The following is a 19961-nucleotide window of genomic DNA, read 5'->3' as shown; positions in this document are numbered from 1 at the left end:
CCCACACACTTGCCGCATATTCCATCTACAATGCATACCTTTATACCATTAATGTATATATAAGTGAAAGTTACACATTATAATTATTGTGCACTAATTCCTGCCATATTGTGCTACTAGATGTTTAATCGCCACTAAATTCACTATGGATTAACGGACTGCCATAAATGTGTGATATATGCCACATAATCCATCTGCAATGCATACCTTTATACAAGCACCAATGTATAAATATGTGAAAGTTACACGTTATAATTCCTGCCATATTGTGCAATTAGATATTTAAATGCCACTAGATTTGCTGTGGAATAACTCTGGTTAAAGCGTGTATTGCTCATGACATAGATGTGTTATGTTAAATCTTAACCTCAGAGCATCGAATATCAATGTTGGAAACAGATGCCCATTACAATTCATAATGTAAAGTAAATTGTTTTCACGCAGTTTGGTAACCATTTCATGGCGCAGCGATTAATTGGATGCATATTACATGTTGTATCTTAATAATATTAGAGCATCAGATCGACTATGCATTAATGTTGGAAATAGATGCCCTGTATACTTCAAGCCATATAATGTGATATCGTTGAAACTGCAGACGCGCTTCCAATGTACATGCATTTTCAAACATACCCCTAGCAATCGGCCCCCGGGCAGCCTCATTAAGCTGCTGCACCTTGTGTGCACATTGTTTTCCAAATGACGTTCAGTGCATTCCTTACTGACACAGGCGAGCGTGCACGTCGCTGTCACGCCAAGAATGCTAATAATCACCCGCCTCCCTCTCCGGCCTCACTCTTTGAACTAAGCGAGAGCCAGACGGACGCACTGTGCCAGATCACGGTAAGAACACATTTGAGAACACTTTCAGAAGCGCGTCTTCAAGTTTAAAGGGTCCTTGTAGTCGAGTCATTTACGCACCCCTTCACTTGCTATCTTTCAGCAAATCGGTTGACTGGCCACCATTACAGACTCCAACCGATGGGTGGAATCGATAGCAAAGAAATTTAAAAGAAATACATTTAGGTATGTCTTAACTCGGGCAGACTTTCCCCTTTTTTATACCCTTTATTTAATAAAGATAATTATAATACCACAAGTGACTAAATGATTGCTGCCACTGTCTCTTAGGCTACTACTGGCTGGTGGATAACTGAGTAAACATACACCACTACCTGATTCAGATGCCCTTCACATTTGCAGACATATTAGAGAATCTGCAATTTGGTAAGCCTTGCTCCTCCATCTAAACAGTTAAATGTTTTTCTGTTTCATAACACACACCTGATTTAGTTTTCCAATTAAACCCGCACGCTGCCTTGACGCATTTTACAATTTGCGCAATTTACGGGGCTGAAACGTCGACGCACCACAATATGTCTGCACAATGCCCGTGATCACAATTTAACTTATCAATGGATCCTCAAGCATATGTGCAAAAATCATAAGTACAAACAGAAATTCTTCCCTTTTCCCCTTCTTGATTGCACAGTCATTTTTGTTTTATATAGTGTATTGTTTATATCACTAATCACCACATGTCACTATTTCACCACAGTTGCCTAAACCCTTCTTGCAATTGAATTTGTAAATTGCGACAGCCTTGAATATTTGATATCTTTTCTAAATATAATATTGAAATCTTACCTTGGTGTGTGTTATGTTCATGTTACTCCTTTTCTTAAATAATTGATAGATGTTAAAAGTAAACTTTATGCCTCTTGAAGATTCGAAAGCAATTGAAATCACGACAGAACCAATTGTTTTGTTTAACAAATGCACATCTCCTTTGACATCCTTGGACATGAGAGATTTCTATTCCCTGCCGTGGATTCCGGATTCCAGTTTCCCGTTATATCCAGGATTTGTGGAGATTTGTCTGGTTTGGGAAGTTCTTGAGACTGCTTTTCACACGTCCTTTACTCCCTTCGAGCATGTGCAACTTCCGCCTGCCTTACTTCTCTTCTTAACGTTCTGTGCCGCATTGCAGCTTCCTTTGACTTGGGCTCTGTGTTTGACATGCGAGTGATGGAGTGACGTCACCACGCTACTCATGTTTTGGGGGCCATCTTGGTTTGGTCGATTTTTCTTGAATTGCAATTTCAACACGTTTGGGTTAAGAAATACACGCATTATCATGAGAGACATAAATCTTCAGTCAAGCAACATTTATTCGAAAAAGAGTTTGCAGACTTTGCCTAGTACAAAGTTGGTTACAAGAAATGTTGGTAAGAGAATTATTTTATTTCTCAGCATAGTCAGTTCTCAACAAGTGGTTAATTTATCTACATTCTTGCCAACCCCAAGAAAACCAAAAAAAACCTTGGAGAATTTGGTTTCGGTCCTTTGAAAACTTTGCAGTTGCCATTGACGCTGAGAACCAATCCCCAAGATGCAATTAGCCCTCTTATTTAGGTATTCAGGTTCTGAGGGGAAACAAGTATTTAACATTATTCCAGTTGTAATTTCTCCTGCAGGAGATAGTGATGGTTGGAATGTTTATTCAGAGGCAGTAAAAAGACTTAACAAAAAATTCTTAGAACAACCTAGCATCATGCTTGAAAGATTCAATTTCATGAAAAGGAAATAGGACCCTGATGAGTCAGTTGAGGAATATGTTTGTGCCTTGAGGAATCTAGCTGCTAATTGTAACTTTGGAGCTGCATTAGATGTGTACATCAGGGACCAGATTGTTTATTGCTGCAATGCAAAGAAAATACAGGAATGCATTTTAAGTTGCAGAAATCCATCGCTGGATGAAGTTATTGTCATGGCCAAAAGTATAGAAAGAGCCATAGTTTCTTCTGAATGCATTTCTTATGACAAATCCACATCTTTAATTAATGCATTTTGGGATGATGGCTTAGTTAATGGTGTGTCAGTTGAAAAAAAAAAGGTTTTAGATCTTCAGATGTGGCTCATGTGTACACTTAAATAACATTCCAACATGCCCTGCCCTAGGCAAGAAATGTGTCAAATGTCACAAAATTGGTCACATCCACTCTGTGTGCAGAGGAAAAAACGTCATTCAAGTTAGTAATATGAAAGCATTTGAGTAATGATATAGGTAGTTATGTTCAAGATGAATGTTCACAAGGAGAATTTCAAAAGTTGATATTAACCGTTAATTCAAGAATTACTGGCCTTCAAGATCAGAGGGTTAAGGTTCCGTTTTGTCAGTTTACTTTAGGTAACATTGATATTGACATGATGGCTGATTCTGGTGCTCCAATAACCATAATCTCTGACCAACTTTAAATAAAGTTTTGGGCTTCAAATGTTGCTCTTCAAAAATCTGACATGTTTGGGCAGACGTGTTTACACTAAAGTCTATGTGGCCATCAAGGGCAAGAACGTTTTGGGTTGGCAAGACTTAGCCAAAATGGGACTTAAACTGGTACCTGGTGCTGATAATGCAGAACAGATGAATGATGTATGTTGAAGCATTGGTGTCTAATCCTGAGGATGAAGGTGATTTTCAAAAAGGTTTAGTGGCATTTTCTCAAAACATTTGATAACAAAATTGATAAGATATCTAAGTGTCAACACTTGATTAAATTAAGGTCCAATGCCATGTCTGTAGCTCATAAAGCCAGACCCATATCTTTAAGTATGAAAGATGATCTTAAAACATTGTTGGACAAACTGGTGTGTGAAGGTGTCATTCAGAATACGGACTCTTCTGAATGGGTCAGTCCCATTGTTGTGGTGCGTAAAAGGAATGGGGGCATTCGCTTAAGTGCGGACTTGTGCACATTGAACAAAAATATTCTAGTGGATTACCATCGTCTACTCAAAATTCAAGCCTTATTAGCTAGTATTGGTGTTCTAACTATTTATCCCTCTTAGATCTGCAATCTGCATATCATAAAATTCCGCTAACACCCAAGTCCATAGACCTTACAACTTGTTTGACTCCATTTGGAGCATATACGTTTTTGAGATTGCCTTTTGGCCTGGCCTCTGCAGCCAGTGTGTATTCCAGATGTTCATGGACCATTTGCTTGAAGAATTTACTGGTGTCCAGGCATATCAGGATATGATGTTAATTTTCTCTAAGACAAGAGCAGTACATTTGTGTACTCTAGAAAAAGTCTTGAATGTTTTCAAAGAGGTTGGTGTTACCCTGGGTCTGGACAAATGTAAATTTCCCAGAGACAGCCTATTTAGGTCATACCATTTCTTCTTCTGGCATTAAACCAAAGTTTTGCCTGCTCGTTCATCCTTTAACAGTTGACGCCAGTCAACGTGGTTTAGTTTAAATGGGTGTCTGGCAAAGAAAACACTATTGGTTTTTCATCAAGGACTCTAAATCAAGCAGAAAATCACTACAGTACAATTGAGAAGGAGTCACTGGCATGACATGGGCAGTAGAGAAATGTAAGACTTTTCTTTGAGGCACTAAGCTTGACATTTATACAGATCGTAAACCTTTACTTCACCTTTTAAATGGTATTGGAAAGTTCGCATTTTGTCCCATCTACATGAACACAACTTTGTGATTAAATACATTGCTGTGGTCCGAAACATTAGGGCAGATTGCCTTTCAAGATTACATACATCACACTGCTGATGATGAGATACATAATGATGTTGAATGTGTGGTAGCTACTGTTGAGGATATTTGTGAATTTCAGGGGATTTTCTTCCATAAGGATTGGATGGATGCCTTTGATAATTCTTTGAGCAGTTAAAAATATGGTTCTAAATGGTTGGCCTAAAGAACGATCCCTTCCTGCGTCATTGAAATCATTCGCTCAAGTTTTAAGTGAGCTGTCTATAGTTAAAGATATACTTGTAAGGGCTGATCTCTGCATCCCCCCTGTAGCATTGCGTAATAAACTTATCCATGTGGTGCATGAAGGACACCTAGGTGTTGGGGGGACTTATAGAAAATATTTGTGGTGGCCTGCCATGGACAGGGGTGTTTTGCAGTTGGTCAATATTGTCAAACTTGTCTCCTTTCAGACAAGCATTGGAAGACTAAGGATGCATGGTCAAAGTTAGCCTTAGATTTTGCTGGTCCCTTTAATCTGTTGCCAAGCAGTAATAAATACATTATGGTTTTAGTTGATTACTACTCCAAAGGGGTTGAGTTTGAATTCAATTCTTCTCCCAGTGGATTGTCTGTAATAACATTGTTATCTAGAGTTTTTAACTCAGAAGGAAGTCCCAAGGAATTAGTTACAGACCATGGCACTCAATTTCATTTAAAATAAAATGAAAGGTTTCCTTGCTTCATATCAAGTCAAACATCTCAGAGTTGCATTGTATTCTCCTTCTTCAAATGGCCTTGTGGAAAGGATGAATAGGTTTATGAAGGAGGGGATACAATCTGCTTTAGCTTGCAATGAGGATGTTGAGAATTTTTTTACGTAGCAAAATCTGGGCATACTTAACCACCCCACATTCCATACTGGAATCTCTCTCTTTCGGTTACTAAGAAAAAGAGATACCAGGGGAAATGTTTTTCCAGACTGGTTAAAATAAATTAAATTTTATTGTAGGTGATTGGGTCATGGTAAAAAGCCCATCAGAGTTAAGAAAGGTACTTTAAAATACCTACTTCTGGTTCAGGTCTTGAAGGTTTCCAAAGGCTCTCCATTTTTGGATAAAAAGGGGTGGTGGAGTAAAAGAGCAATTGTCCAGCTATCTCATGAACAAGCAAATAAGAGTTGGACTGGGATAAGTCCCTCAGAGCTTAAATCATATGAACATTTTCATTTTTGGATGATATGTAACCATATGGTGAGATATCAACTTCTGAGTCCAGTTTGGATTCATCTTTAAGGAATGCATATTTTGATAATATTTAAGAACATCAAGTTGGAGTTGTTACTCAACAAAGTGATTTGATGCATGAGGTGCAGGGTAACTCTGTTAACTTCACCACACCTGATGGTTTTTTCAGGGTTTCACGTAATTGCTCTTTTTGCCCACTAGGTTTAAATATTTTTGTGTATTAGTTTCTTTTGTGTAAATAGGCAGAAGATGTAGTGCTCTTTATTCCAAATGTATTGTTTATTTCATGACCACTTACATACATTCCAGAAGGTCATGCACCTGCATACGTAACTACAGTTGTAAACATGTTCATTATGGAATGTATGGCCCATGGCAGAGCTCCTGTTTGTTGAGATCGGATCGCTTCTGCTTCAGCAGTTGCAGTCGGAGCTTCAACAACTCCCGTGGGTGATGAATAATGGAATCAATCCACTTAAAGATTCCTACTCCTGGCTTCTGTTTGTTATTTTGGTATCTTTACCGCTGTGAATTTACCGTTTACACGTAGACCTAAAATGTGAAGTTTAGATTAACTGCCCATTTCTTTCCTCAATATGGTCATACCAATAGTTATTTACTCCCAGCTCATATGCAGGGCCGCTAGCATTGATCTATTTTGCGGTCACATTGTTTTTTTTTCACAGTCATGGATTTGCCACATAATCATCTGCTGCATAATCTGCAGATTTCAGCAAAACCAATTGTTTTTAGCTCAAAAGGTCAAAAGATACTAGAAACACTTTATTGGACGACCGTTTGCAAAGGTTGACTGGACACCTTTCTGTTGCCTATTTTTGTTTTAGGGGGTCAAAGTGTTATGAATGAGCTCAGACCTTTACCCAGAAAGTCACCTGTAAAAGTACGAAGTAAGGTATCACTAAAACAAGATGTGCTACATTATACTGCATGTTGTCGTTTCTTTCCGCATAATTTAGTGACATTTAGCACATAATTTGGTCCTCCCAACACATAATTTCAGTGGCCCTGTTCATATGTGACATAAATGCCAACTGTGGGGCACCCACCACTTTAGATGCCGCAGTCCTTTGACTGCACCACCTGTTATGCACTCCTGAGCTGCACCATCACTGTGCCCTAAGTGCCTGTAAAATATGACCACTTGATATCTTGGCGGCTAAAGCCCTCCATAAAAGAGCACACAGTCTATCCACATGCCATCATGCTCAACACACTGTGTACCACAAGGTCCTAGCACAATGGCTCTGTATACCCTGCACTATTTGCAATACCTGTCCATGGCCCCCAAGTCTACGGAGGTTGTTGGAAAGGAGCTCTGATAGCAGCAAACAATGGCAACAATATACTAGTTCCCCTAGTGATCCCTGCTCAGTAAAGTTTACTGGAAGCAATACTGCTCTCCCTGGCACTGGAGATTGAATTAGAAGTAATCCTAGTCTCCCCTGCTCAGAAGAGAATAGTGGAAGCTAGTCTCGGGGCTCGCTTTAGGGCGGTGCGATCAATGTGCGGCCACTGTGGGTGCTGTCTGAGAAGTGGGGGCACTGACCTCAGGGGGGTGTTGTGTTAAGATATAAAAAGTACCTGCTGCAGAGTTCCTTGTGTGTCCAGTTTTCACGCAGCAGTAAAAATGGGAAGATAACTCTTCTGATTCATGTTGCTGCTAAACAGAGAGATCAGAGTTTTGTTTAGTGGCAGTTTTGACTTGCCATAAAGTAGCGTAGAGGAAGAACAGATCTGTATTTTATGTTGGTAGCTGAGTGAAATAGTAAAGCCAGCTTATACCAGCACTTTAAAATGAAACGAAATGTATGTGAGAAAGCGTCTATGGTGAGATCAGGGGCTCTTTTGCTGGGTGATATCTGAGGAGGAATTCTGAGGGGGAGGTTATTGGGGGTAGGGGTGCCAAAAGATTGTTGAACTGGGCTCTACAAGCACCAAAGCTGGCCATGGCTTGTCTGATTCCCCCTCTCCCCCTTAACCTGCAAGAGTGCTTTGAAAGCCATTTTAGTCTCCCCTTTTCCTAAGTTTGAGTCCTAGAAGCCATGCATGATACCCTTCTAATCATCCTCACATTCACCTGTTATTTTCTGTTCTCCAGAATGAGACACTCCTTAACCAAAATACAGTTTCAAAGCTTTACTCTTTGAAGTTGCTGCAGAAAATTATGTTTTGACCTCTGTATATGAAATCTGGCAAACCTGAATAGCCCACTTCCTCTATATATGATGTAGGGAATGGGAACATACCTCATGCAGCATCAGGATTATATTGTTAATGTCTGTTTAAATATTTCTGAACCAGTGAAATTATCTATTTAAACAAATATTTACTATTCATGAAAAGAAGAGATGTCAATAAAGGAAGGTCCTTAATATCACAAAGAATGTATATAAGAGATGCTAATTTAAAAAAAATATGTTTTTAACGTATTCTACTTTTTCATGGTCTTGTGGACGCGCATCTCTGCTGCTAAGTGGAAGCTTGGCTGAGGCCATTCCTAGCTGCAGTGTGGCTTTGCCTTACAGCCACCTTATCTCAGCTGCTTTGGCCTCAGTTCCAGGCCGATGAGCGCCTCCAGCATGCACAGCGCTCTCCTGCAGGCATAAGGCCTGCTGCATGGTCCAAGTCCCCGCCTCCTGCTCAAAGGACCATGTTCCTGCCTTGGCTTTGTACCCTTTGCCTTCCTGCCTTCCATGTCCCCTCCGCACCCACCACAGCTCGGTCGTTCCTACACTGCATAGAGTGCATGCAGGGCACGCGCTTTCAGGACGGAACTATTAGGGTCCTGCTGCTATTACACAAAATGTGACCGGTTGACCAGTCTACTTTCTGATGTTTGTAAACTCGCAGCATGTGTGCATCATAGCTAAATGCTTATAAGGTCCCAAAGGCGAGACCTATTGACTATGCCAATGCTTTTTGTATTTTACCTTCCATAGGACACAGACCTTTTTATGAAGGTTCCTCAAGGACGTCTGAAACCATGGAGCACCACTTATCAGGTATGATTCTTTGATTCCTTGAGAAAATGCCTTCATTAAATTTATCTTTGAAGCTCACAATAGTAGAAATCAAAAAATAACTCCTAGGATATGTATTCAAAAACATGGTCATTTTTTAAACCTAAATTGAGCACTGAGATGGTGTACAGGTGTTTTCTCAGCATTCATCTGGATGCCATATAGCATTTGTGCATATAAATCTGAACTCTGTTCATGCCAACCCTCTGATAATCCTCGGAGTGTAATTTGGTTATGTGAATTTATTCGTAATAAAACAATAGAAATACACTCTGTAGATGCTACACAAGCTGTAAGGGTAGGGTTTTGTGCTGTATATTTGGAAAGCTTGTGGTTATTTTGAGGTTTGCCTCAAAAAAGGTAAAAAAAACGAAATATTTTTAATATTTTTAATATTAAAAGCTTAAAGGTATTGTGCGCGAACTAGAGTACATATAGGAATCCCTTTTTTGACAATAACTTGTTTTTTAAGTTTAAGAATAATGTTCTAATCAGAAATTAAACCCATATGCGAGTAAATAATTAAGTATCAGTGAATAAACATATTTAATAATGAGAAAACATTACTGTCTGTACAAAGAAACATTAATGTAAACTTTAATATAATCCAAAATCATAAGAAAAGAGGCGGGATAAAAAAGAAGAGGGAGAGTAAAAAGGAAGAAGAAGAGGGGAGATGAAATAGAGAATCATATATATATATATATATATATATCTATATATCTATATATATATCTATATATATATACATTATCTACTGGCGGTCGCCAGTAGATAGTTATAGTTAGGACCGTGTTTCCATAGGAAATCCGCAACATTCTATTTGGAATAACTTTGGCGCCGGTTGACGAATCCTCGCTAAATTTTCAAAATAGGTGGGGCGCTCCGCTACGCTCCTACCCTGAAAGTCTCGGGGTGATTCATCAAGCGGGGGCCGAGAAAAAAGGGGGGTCCCAAAACACGTTTTCCCCATGCATTTTTCCATAGGGACCTTTAGTCCAAGGTACAGCCCGAACGGCTGAACAGAATTACTTGAAATTTGGCAGAGAGGTAGTCCTCAGGTCAGGGAAGTGCCTTTTGCAGGTCTGGTGTCAATCTGTTCAGTAGTTCCTGAGAAAATCAAAAGTAAAATCATATATATATGTGGGCGGAGCCTAACCACACATCTCATCCTGAGATCTGATTGGCTGTCAGCACTTCATCCAAGAAGTGTTGGCAGCCATCTTGGGACCAATATACTTGATAGCACCTCATTAAAAAGCACTGCAGTTAATAGAAGGTTTTAAGACTTTAGTTACATTATAAATCATTTGTTGATGGTACCATACTCATTTTAGGAATTGTGGTATGTTCTAAGGTGATTTCACTATGTGAAAAGGCCTTCTGCTGGGATGTCATGATTGAGAGAAAAATATTTCTCATGCTTTTCCCACAGAGGTTTGGAAGGTGATCTATAAGCTAAACTGAGAGCATATTTTCTGTAAATTCACATTATCTTTCTCAGTCATGTGAGAATGAAGTCTGACATTCTCAGTAAAACATGTACATCCAACAAGGGCAGAGACTGTCAGTTGATTCCTTTGTGTTCTACTGCAGCTTCCCAGAGTGTTCCAAAGAACAACTAGAGCGCTAACAGTCCTACTTATGATAAACGTATGGCACACCTGAAGCCATCTTGCTTGGATTAAAGTGGTAACTCTTAAAACATTTCATTTAAAAAGGAACAAAATGAGGGGGTTCATTTTTCCATAAAAAGTATGATTAGTGCTGCAGAAATAAAAATTAGGGCACATTTTGAGTGACTTCTCAAATCCTCTTCTATTTCATTAAAAAATTCTGACATGCAGACTGAAACATGCACTTTCAATACCAGCAGCAGTTTTCCCTGGTGAGCAGTAGCTTTACTACAGTGATCTAATGAGCAAAAAGAGTGCTAACATTCTGAATTTATGGCAAATGTGTGACACATCTGAATGCCTTCTTGATGGAATCAAAGTAAAAAACTGAAAGTGTTTCCTACTGAGGAGACTGCAGTAAATGAGGAAATTAGGAAACTTCATAACAAATAAGTCTCCCAAGATGGCCACCAGAGACAAAAGAGCCCAAATGTAGCCCAAATATCACCCAGATGTAGCCCAAGTATAGCCCAATGACAGAATGTCCCAGAGTGTTCTTAAAAACAACTAGAACGCTTACTGTCTTCATTATGACAAAAGTATGGCACACCTGAAGCCATCTTGATTGGAATAAACTGGTAACACTTAAAACATTTAATTTAAAAAGGAACACAATGAGGGGGTTCATTTTGCCATAGAAATTATGATTAATGCTGAAGAAAGAAAATGAGGGCACATTTTGAGTGACTTCTCAAATCCTCTTCTATTTCATTAAAAAATTCTGACATGCAGACTGAAACATGCACTTTTAATACCAGGAGCAGACTTCCATGGTGAACAGTAGTTTTACTACAGTGATCAAATGAGCAACTAGAGTGCTAACATTCAGAATGTATGGCAAATGTGTGACATATCTGAATACCTTCATGATGGAATCAAAGTAAAAAACTGAAAGCATTTCCTACTGAGGAGACTGCAGCACATGAGGAAATTAGGAAACTTCATAACAAATAAATCTCCCAAAATGGCCACCGGAGACAAAAGAGCCCAAATGTAGCCCAAAATCACCCAGATGTAGCCCAAATATAGCCCAATGACAGAAGTGTGCAAAACACTTATTATTTTGTGTTTTTGCAGTGTTATATAGTGCAGACTTGTCAGGTATTGGAGTGCTTTACATGAGCATTGGTTACATCACACAAGAAAAAATTAATTTTGGTTGTAGACATGGGGAGACTAAGTGATTTGACCAGAATCACAGAATGTCGAGCTGAAGCAGAAACTCCAACCTGGTCCCCAGTTGCAAAGTCTGCAGTTCTGGAAGTAACACCACATCCTCTCCCCTAAGTGCAACATTTAATCAAGTGGTCAACTGGATAAAAAAACATAAAGATAACAAATAATTTAAAAGTGCTTTGTCGCTATTTGAAAACTCAGAAAATATGTCCTTATTTTAGTCTTTTAGAGCACTAACCATAATTTTGATGCCAATAAGACCCTCTCATATATGTAATTTCTAAAGGAAATGCTCTAGGTATTACAGTTTTGATTACATCAAGATGACGTCAGGCGTTCCACACTTTTGTAATAAATATAGAATGTTAGCAATCTAGTTGTTCATTAGGATACTGTTGAGAGGCAGAGGCCAGGGGCACGGACTCTGAAAATTGAAGGCAGGTAGGAGGGTGCAAAGGCAACAATTTAACCACACTGAGCAGGCAGGAAGGGCCGTGGCAGCACAACAGACTATGGAGGGCAGTGGAAAGGGGGGCAGGGGCAACAAACCAACAATACAGGACTTGCAAGAGAGGCTGTGGCAATGTAATAGACCATTGTGGGCAGAAGGAAGAGGCAATGGTAGTACAACCATACATGCCAACAGACCCGATTCAGCCAGGAAACGTCCAATGTTTTTAAGCTCAAATGGGCTTTATTTGATCTGTCTCCTGTCTACAATCTCCTCTTTTTCAATGTAACTCAAAGGGGAAAATCAATACCCCAGCTTTTTTTCAAAATCTCCCTCTTACCAAGTTCAAAATGTTCGCAAGTATGGTACATTGGATCATGGAAGGAAATGGGGTAGCGACATGGACTTGGATAACAGAGGACAGGAGGGACATGGAGAGGTGCACCAAACTGACCCTGCAGGGCAGGCATCAGGGTTTTCAGCAGCACAATACACCACACAGGGCATGCGGGATGGGAGTTGAGGGTACAGGATGACTTTGCAACAAGGCTTCTTTCTGCTCTTCTTTTTGTTCTTTCTGCACGTTATCCTTCTTCCTGCACTTTTCTTCATCTTTGAGGACTTCTGTTGCTTCTTTCTGCACTTCTTTTTTTTCTTTCTGTGCATTTTTTCTTCTTTCTTTACATGTCCTATCGCTGTAGGCATAGTTAGAAATTAGCATTTAAAAAACCTTTGAAATTCACAGAAAAAACCTTAGGTTTCAGGCACGTTATAGTTAGGAATTAGCATTTAAAAAACCTCAGAAATTCACTGAAAAAACCATAGGTTTCAGGGGTGTTATAGTTAGCTGGACTTTTCACTTGTACAAAACCATTGAAATTCCCTCGTTATAGTTAGTTCAGCTAACTATAACTCGCGCGCCCGCAATGCACTGCTGATGACGTCACATATTACATCACTCATGACATGGTCAGTGACATCACTCATGACATCACTGATGACATCTCAAATGACATCACTGATGACATCACTGATGACATCATCCTTGTGATAGAGTGGCAGACCTCCTCTCACCCTAATATAATCTTTGATACACACATTCAAAAATAGAGATTACAATTTTCAAAACAATGGACATACCAATACCAGTTACAACAACCTCTTCAGTAATTCTAAGATCCACATACACATCCACTCATTCACCAACAGTCCTATACAGTCACTCATACATGTACTTACTCATCATATGTACTCATACACCTACACATCCTGTTACACAATGCCACTCATCCATAGAGTTACTCACACACATAGTCACTCATGCTAATAAAGAATCAAACATACATTTACTTGCATATACAGTTATACACACACCACCACACTTACTTCTATGGAAACTTACACATACTTAGTCTTTTAAACAATCACTTATAGAAACACATACTTATTCATACAGGAACTCTTTCAATCTCTCACTCTCACATATACTCACTTATATACACCAATAGTCACATATACTAGTTTAAAACATATGTAGTTACTCATAAAGACACTATTGAGACAGTCATTCACTCACTAACACACCCATACACACACTCATCCACCCATACAGTCCTGCACACATGCTGTCTTCAACACATACAAACAGTGAGTCACTCATTCATGCAACTATGCACTACGTAATACCCCCCCACCGAACCATGCAGACACTCAGACTGATACTCAAAAAACCAACTAATAACCTATATAGACACCCATGTAGCTTCTCACCAACCCATGCAGCCACTTATACACAAAGTGAGAGACTGATACAGATATTTACATATTTAAACATTACTCACTAAGCCATGTATTCACTATGATACACTTAATCAGTCAGTTACACAATCAATTTTTCAAAAACAAATCATCCATTTAGACACTTATATACCCATTTATTCTTCCATCGACCTTGAGATATACATATATAAAACATATTTAATTTTCAGAAAAACACACATTCACTGGATGATGTCATCAGTGATGTCATCAGTGATGTCATTTGAGATGTCATCAGTGATGTCATGAGTCATGTCACTGACCATGTCATGAGTGATGTAATATGTGACGTCATCAGCAGTGCATTGCGGGCGCGCGAGTTATAGTTAGCTGAACTAACTATAACGAGGGAATTTCAATGGTTTTGTACAAGTGAAAAGTCCAGCTATTTATAACACCCCTGAAACCTATGGTTTTTTCAGTGAATTTCTGAGGTTTTTTAAATGCTAATTCCTAACTATAACGTGCCTGAAACCTAATGTTTTTTCTGTGAATATATATATATATATATATATATATATATATGTGCGTGTGTGTGTGTGTGTATGGGTGTGTGTGTGTGTGTGTGTGTGTGTGTATGTATGTGCATATATAATATATATTCACTTAAAAAAACATAGGTTTCACACACGTTATAGTTAGGAATTAGAATTTAAAAAAACCTTGCAAATTCACTGAAAAAACCATAGGTTTTACACACGTTATAGTTAGCTGGACATTTCACTCGTACAAAACCATTGCAATTCCCCCGTTATAGTTAGTTCAGCTAACTATAACTCGCGCGCCCGCAATCCACTGCTGATGACGTCACATATTACATCACTCATGACATGGTCAGTGACATCACTCATGACATCACTGATGACATCTCAAATGACATCACTGATGACATCACTGATGACATCATCCTTGTGTAAGAGTGGCAGACCTCCTCTTATCCTAATATAAACTTTGATACACACATTGAAAAATACAAACTAAAGTTTTGAAAACTATAGCGATACCAATACCAGTTAGAACAACCTATTCAGTAATTCCAAAATCTACATACGCATCCACTCATTCATCAACACTTTTATATAGTCACTCATACATGTACTCTGTCATCATATGTACTCATACACCTATACATCCTGGTACACACCTACACTCATACATAGAGTTACTCACACACATACTGACACATGCAAATAAACATCCATTTACTTGCATGTACAGCTATACACACACCAGTTCACTTACTTCTACAGAAACGTACACATACTTACTCTCTAAAACAATCACTTATAGAAACACATACTTATTTATACATGATCTCTTCCAATCTCTCACTCTCATATATCCTCACTTATATACATCAATGCTCACATATACTAGTTCAAAACATATGGACTTACTCATAAAGACACTATTGAGACAGTCATTCACTCTCTTACTCACCCATACACACACTCATCCACCCATACTGTCCTGCTCACATACTGTCTTCAAAATACATAGAAACAGTGAGTCATTCATTCATGCGTTCATACGCTAAGTAACATCCCCCACTGAACCATACAGACACTCATACTGATACTCTAAAAACGAACTAATAACCCATATACACACTCATGTAGCTACTCTCCAACCCATGCAGCAACTTATCCACAAAGTGAGACACTGATACAGATATTTAAATATTTAAACATTACTCACAAATACTTGTATTCACTAAGATACTGTTAATAAGTCAGTTATACAATTAATTTTACAAAAAAAAAATCCATTTAGACACTTATTTACCCATTTTTTCTTCCATTAACCTTTAGATATACATATATAAAAAATATTTATTTTTCAGAAAGACACATATTCACTGGATGATGTCATCAGTGATGTCATCAGTGATGTCATTTGAGATGTCATCAGTGATGTCATGAGCGATGTCACTGACCATGTCATGAGTGATGTAATATGTGACGTCATCAGCAGTGGATTGCGGGCGCGCGAGTTATAGCTAGCTGAACTAACTATAACGGGGGAATTTCAATGGTTTTGTACGAGTGAAATGTCCAGCTAACTATAACGTGTGTGAAACCCATGGTTTTTTCAGTGAATTTGCAAGATTTTTTAAATGCTAATTCCTAACTATAATGTGTGGGAAACCTATGGTTTTTTAAGTGAATTTCAAAGGTTTTTTAAATGCTAATTCCTAACTATAACGTGTGTGAAACCTATGGTTTTTTCAGTGAATATATATATATATATATATATATATATCGTCCAACAAAATGCCTTTTGCATTGCCAAAGCACTCGACATTGCTCTGACCATCCGGTCATGATTTCCATGCATGCCTTTCCGCTTCACCTTCTCTCAATTTGCCTGACGCGTTTCAGGGTCGGAACCCCGTCTTCAGTGGCTGCAATAATGGCACTCCAGAATCGCTTTACTTCATTTCTGACTTTATTTAATTAAGTGCATCGTCATCTGGAGTGTTGCTGGGACTTGTAGTCCGTAAAGCGGAGAATTGTTTATTTCTTTGGTAAGTCCGAGTGCTCATTACAAAGTTTATGCTTGTCTTAAAAATACCTTAGTAGGTGGTGTCACATTAAGGTATGCTGCATCAGTTGTAGAGCGCTGTGCCAAAGAGTCATCGTTTAAGACTCAGGCCTCGTTCTGCTGGATAGTGTTACTCCTCCAATAGGCGATATATATACCCAAACACAGTTCAATCCGTCTTTCACAAAGTTTGCGCCAAGACCCAATTTGGTTTTTTAAGCGTGCTTTATTTTATCAAGTTTGTGGCAAACCACTCCCGTCGCGTTTCGAAACGCGAAGGTTTCTTGGTCACGGGTCAATACGATGTTTACTCTTGTCACATGATATAGTGTGAAAAACATAAACAATATGAAAAAAGGACTACATTGCTGCCCAGTTTGTGTGACTAGCATTACCGCCATCTTGGAGTGGTATAATGAAACTGGATATAGTACAAGCTTTTTATACTTCACTTCAATTTTCAAACATTCTAATATATGTTGAACAAATATTGTGACATTAAATAATACAATCAACAATTACAAGTGTAATAATCAAGTTGTGAACTAATTATTCATATGTCTAATAAAGACAAATATCAGAATTAATAAATACCCAAGTGGGTAAAAGAACCACAAAATTCACATCACATTCTTGTCAACTCAGTTAATTCTGCCCAAGTGGGCTGATCATCACCAAAACTAATCGTATTTCCAGTTCATTTTCTAACATCCATGCAAGTGGCTTAATCTGCACTTCTCTCAAAACAAGGCTAAAAGCTCCGTTACCTATAAAAAAATAAACCCAATACACACATCAATAAAATGGTCTTATACCAAAATTTAAAAACACCATAAACATCTTCTTACGAGAGGCAACACGAAATCAAACTTATTTGTATTTACATTACAGTATATCTTTTAGGGTCAGATCAAATTTCATCTCAGCCGAGACGAACTGAAAGTTCCTCATCCTTATTGATGCCCTCTGGGTGCACAGTTTCATATTTTATCAGTCGTGATTCCAATCTGCGCAATTCCTGAATTCTATTTCCTCCTCGCTCGGAGACCGGGATTCTATCCAGGGCACAATATCTTAACAGGCTGGTATCTTTGTTGTGGCATTCCTTAAAATGCCTAGCGATAGGATATTGTCTGTCTTCATTCGTTATCGCTCGCATGTGTTCTAAAATGCGCAGCTTAACTTGATTGATAGTGCTACCGATATATACCAATTCACATGGGCATATCAATGCATAGACACAGAAGTCAGATTTGCAGCTTAAATGTTTTGTAATGGTAAATGATTTCAAAGATTTAGATAATGTTACCTGTATACAATTCGAACTGTATCTACAATCTTTACAAGAAGCACATTTGTAGAATCCCTGAATATTAGATCGAAGATCACTTTCAGGTGTTAAAGTACTTTTGCATAATACATCTTTGAGTGCTGGACATCGTCGAAATGTACTGCTAGGATAGCTTTCAATACATTTTTCAAGTGTATCATCCACACTCAATACATTCCAAAATGTATTCAGATATTTCCTGACTTCACTTGCTTGATTGCTGAAGGTTGTTATAAATCTTATGGATTCAGTCTCTATCTGTCTCATCTTTTCTTACTAGCAAATCCTCTCTTTTTATTTTCTTAACTTTTTCACATGCTTTTCTAATCACCTTTTGAGAGTAGCCTCTCTCTTCAAACCTACTCTTCATTGTGTTTATTTCTTCTGCAAAGGCCATTTCTGAACTACAATTACGTCTGGCCCGTAATAGTTCCCCGTAGGGGATACTATTAATCAGATTCAAGGAGTGACAGCTTGAAGCATGTAAAATACTATTCCCAGACATAGCTTTATGGAATAGTTTACTTTCTAAGTGATTCCCATTTGCCTCGACTACTACATCTAAAAACTCTATAGAATTTTTATCCATTGTACAGGTACATTTCAAATTCAGGCTATTTACATTAAGGGAATCCACAAACTTAGTTGCTTCTGCTTGATCTCCTTTCCAAATACAGAAAATATCGATATATAGTGCCCAGAGGACGACATGATGGCTAAAGGCACTGAAGTTTTTCGCCACCTGCTCCTCCCACCAGCGTAGGTACAAGCCCGCATAGCTGGGGGCGAAGCAGGTCCCCATCGCCGTTCCCCGGGCCTGACAATATATCACATGGTCGAAAATGAAAAAGTTATTTTTGAGACAGGTTGACATCATGTCAAGTAACATTTCTGTGTGCATAAGGAAACACACAGATCTATCCTTCAGATAATATCTGTAGGCCTAACTCATGTGGTATACAGGTGTACAAGCTATTTACATCCAGTGTGAGTAGCAGCATGTCCTGTTCCCAAAGTACAACATCAATCAATTTTAAAAAATGCCCACTATCCTTTACATAAGAGGGTAATTCTTGCACAAACGGTCTTAGGAAATGGTTAATGTAGTTTGAGGTATTTTCAAACATACTGCAAATTGAAGAAACAATAGGACGACCTGGTGGGACATCCTTGTTTTTATGTATTTTAGGTAATAAATACATAGCTGCTAATTTAGGATATTTGCAGTACAAATACTTGTGTTCATCATCAGTAATTAAGTTTTCATTTTTCCATTTATCCAACTTTTTCCTATATAAATTATTGCTTTTCTCATAGAGTTGCTTATTACTTTTAGTATAACTCTCTGTGTCATTCAATTGTCTCCTGCCTTCTTCTAAATACATGGTACGGGGCCATACCACCACATTTCCCCCTTTATCTGCTTTTTTAATTACAATAGCTTTATTCGCCTGTAATTCTTTGAGCGCACTTTCCTGTTTTCTTGTAAGGTTACTAACAAACTGTGGTTTACGTTTTGCCAACTTTTTATATTCTTTCAATACTCCTTTCTCAAATACTTCTATAGATTCATTATACAATTGGGGCAGAAATACAGATTTTGGTTTAAAACCATTATCACATGAGTTATCAATCCTTACTTCTTCTTGTTCTAGAGTGAACAAAGGATCATCCACCCAATTATCAGCCCCCAGTTCCCTTAACGTATGTAATGTCTCTATATCTCCAATAGATAATATGGGTTCCTTTTCTATCGGAGTGTATATATATATATATATATATATATATATATATATATATATATAAAAAAGGGCATTATAACTAATAAACTATTCTCTATAGATTGAACCAATAATAATAGAACTGTAGATTACTTATTCTTCATCAATAACAATTGTCTAAAGATAATATGTAATTAATTTAAAAAAAATTGGAGTCAAGGATACCGCTTCTGAAGTTAGTTGTGTGTATTATTGTTTCTGAAAGTGTCATTAAGAAATGTGAATGCTGAATGCGGGGGGTTGGAGTGCCATGCTTATCAAGTCTATCACTATAACATACTCCATACCACTATGCTTGAAAAGAAATGTCACAGCAGTCATCCAATTATTTGCCATTTTCTGAAAAGCAACCAACAATGAAGGATCTGTTATGGCAACTTTAAAGGAGTAACAATGCCACAT

At 38.2% G+C, this 19961-nt stretch overlaps 1 protein-coding gene across 1 annotated transcript in view; it reads left to right on the top strand.

Annotated features, from left to right (window-relative positions):
• PKD1L1 (polycystin 1 like 1, transient receptor potential channel interacting) overlaps nt 1-19961 on the top strand; it is a 1386277-nt gene that overhangs the window by 608299 nt on the left and 758017 nt on the right. Inside the window, exon 26 of the mRNA XM_085607392.1 lies at nt 8703-8765. Within this exon, the coding sequence (XP_085463518.1) occupies nt 8703-8765 (63 nt within the window). The remainder of the gene's footprint in view (nt 1-8702; nt 8766-19961) is intronic.

This window comes from Triturus cristatus, chromosome 5_2 (assembly GCF_964204655.1).
Source record: "Triturus cristatus chromosome 5_2, aTriCri1.1, whole genome shotgun sequence".
Lineage (NCBI taxonomy): Eukaryota > Metazoa > Chordata > Amphibia > Caudata > Salamandridae > Triturus > Triturus cristatus.
Note: the sequence above shows the minus strand (reverse complement) of the source record. Positions and strands in the feature narration are given on the sequence as shown.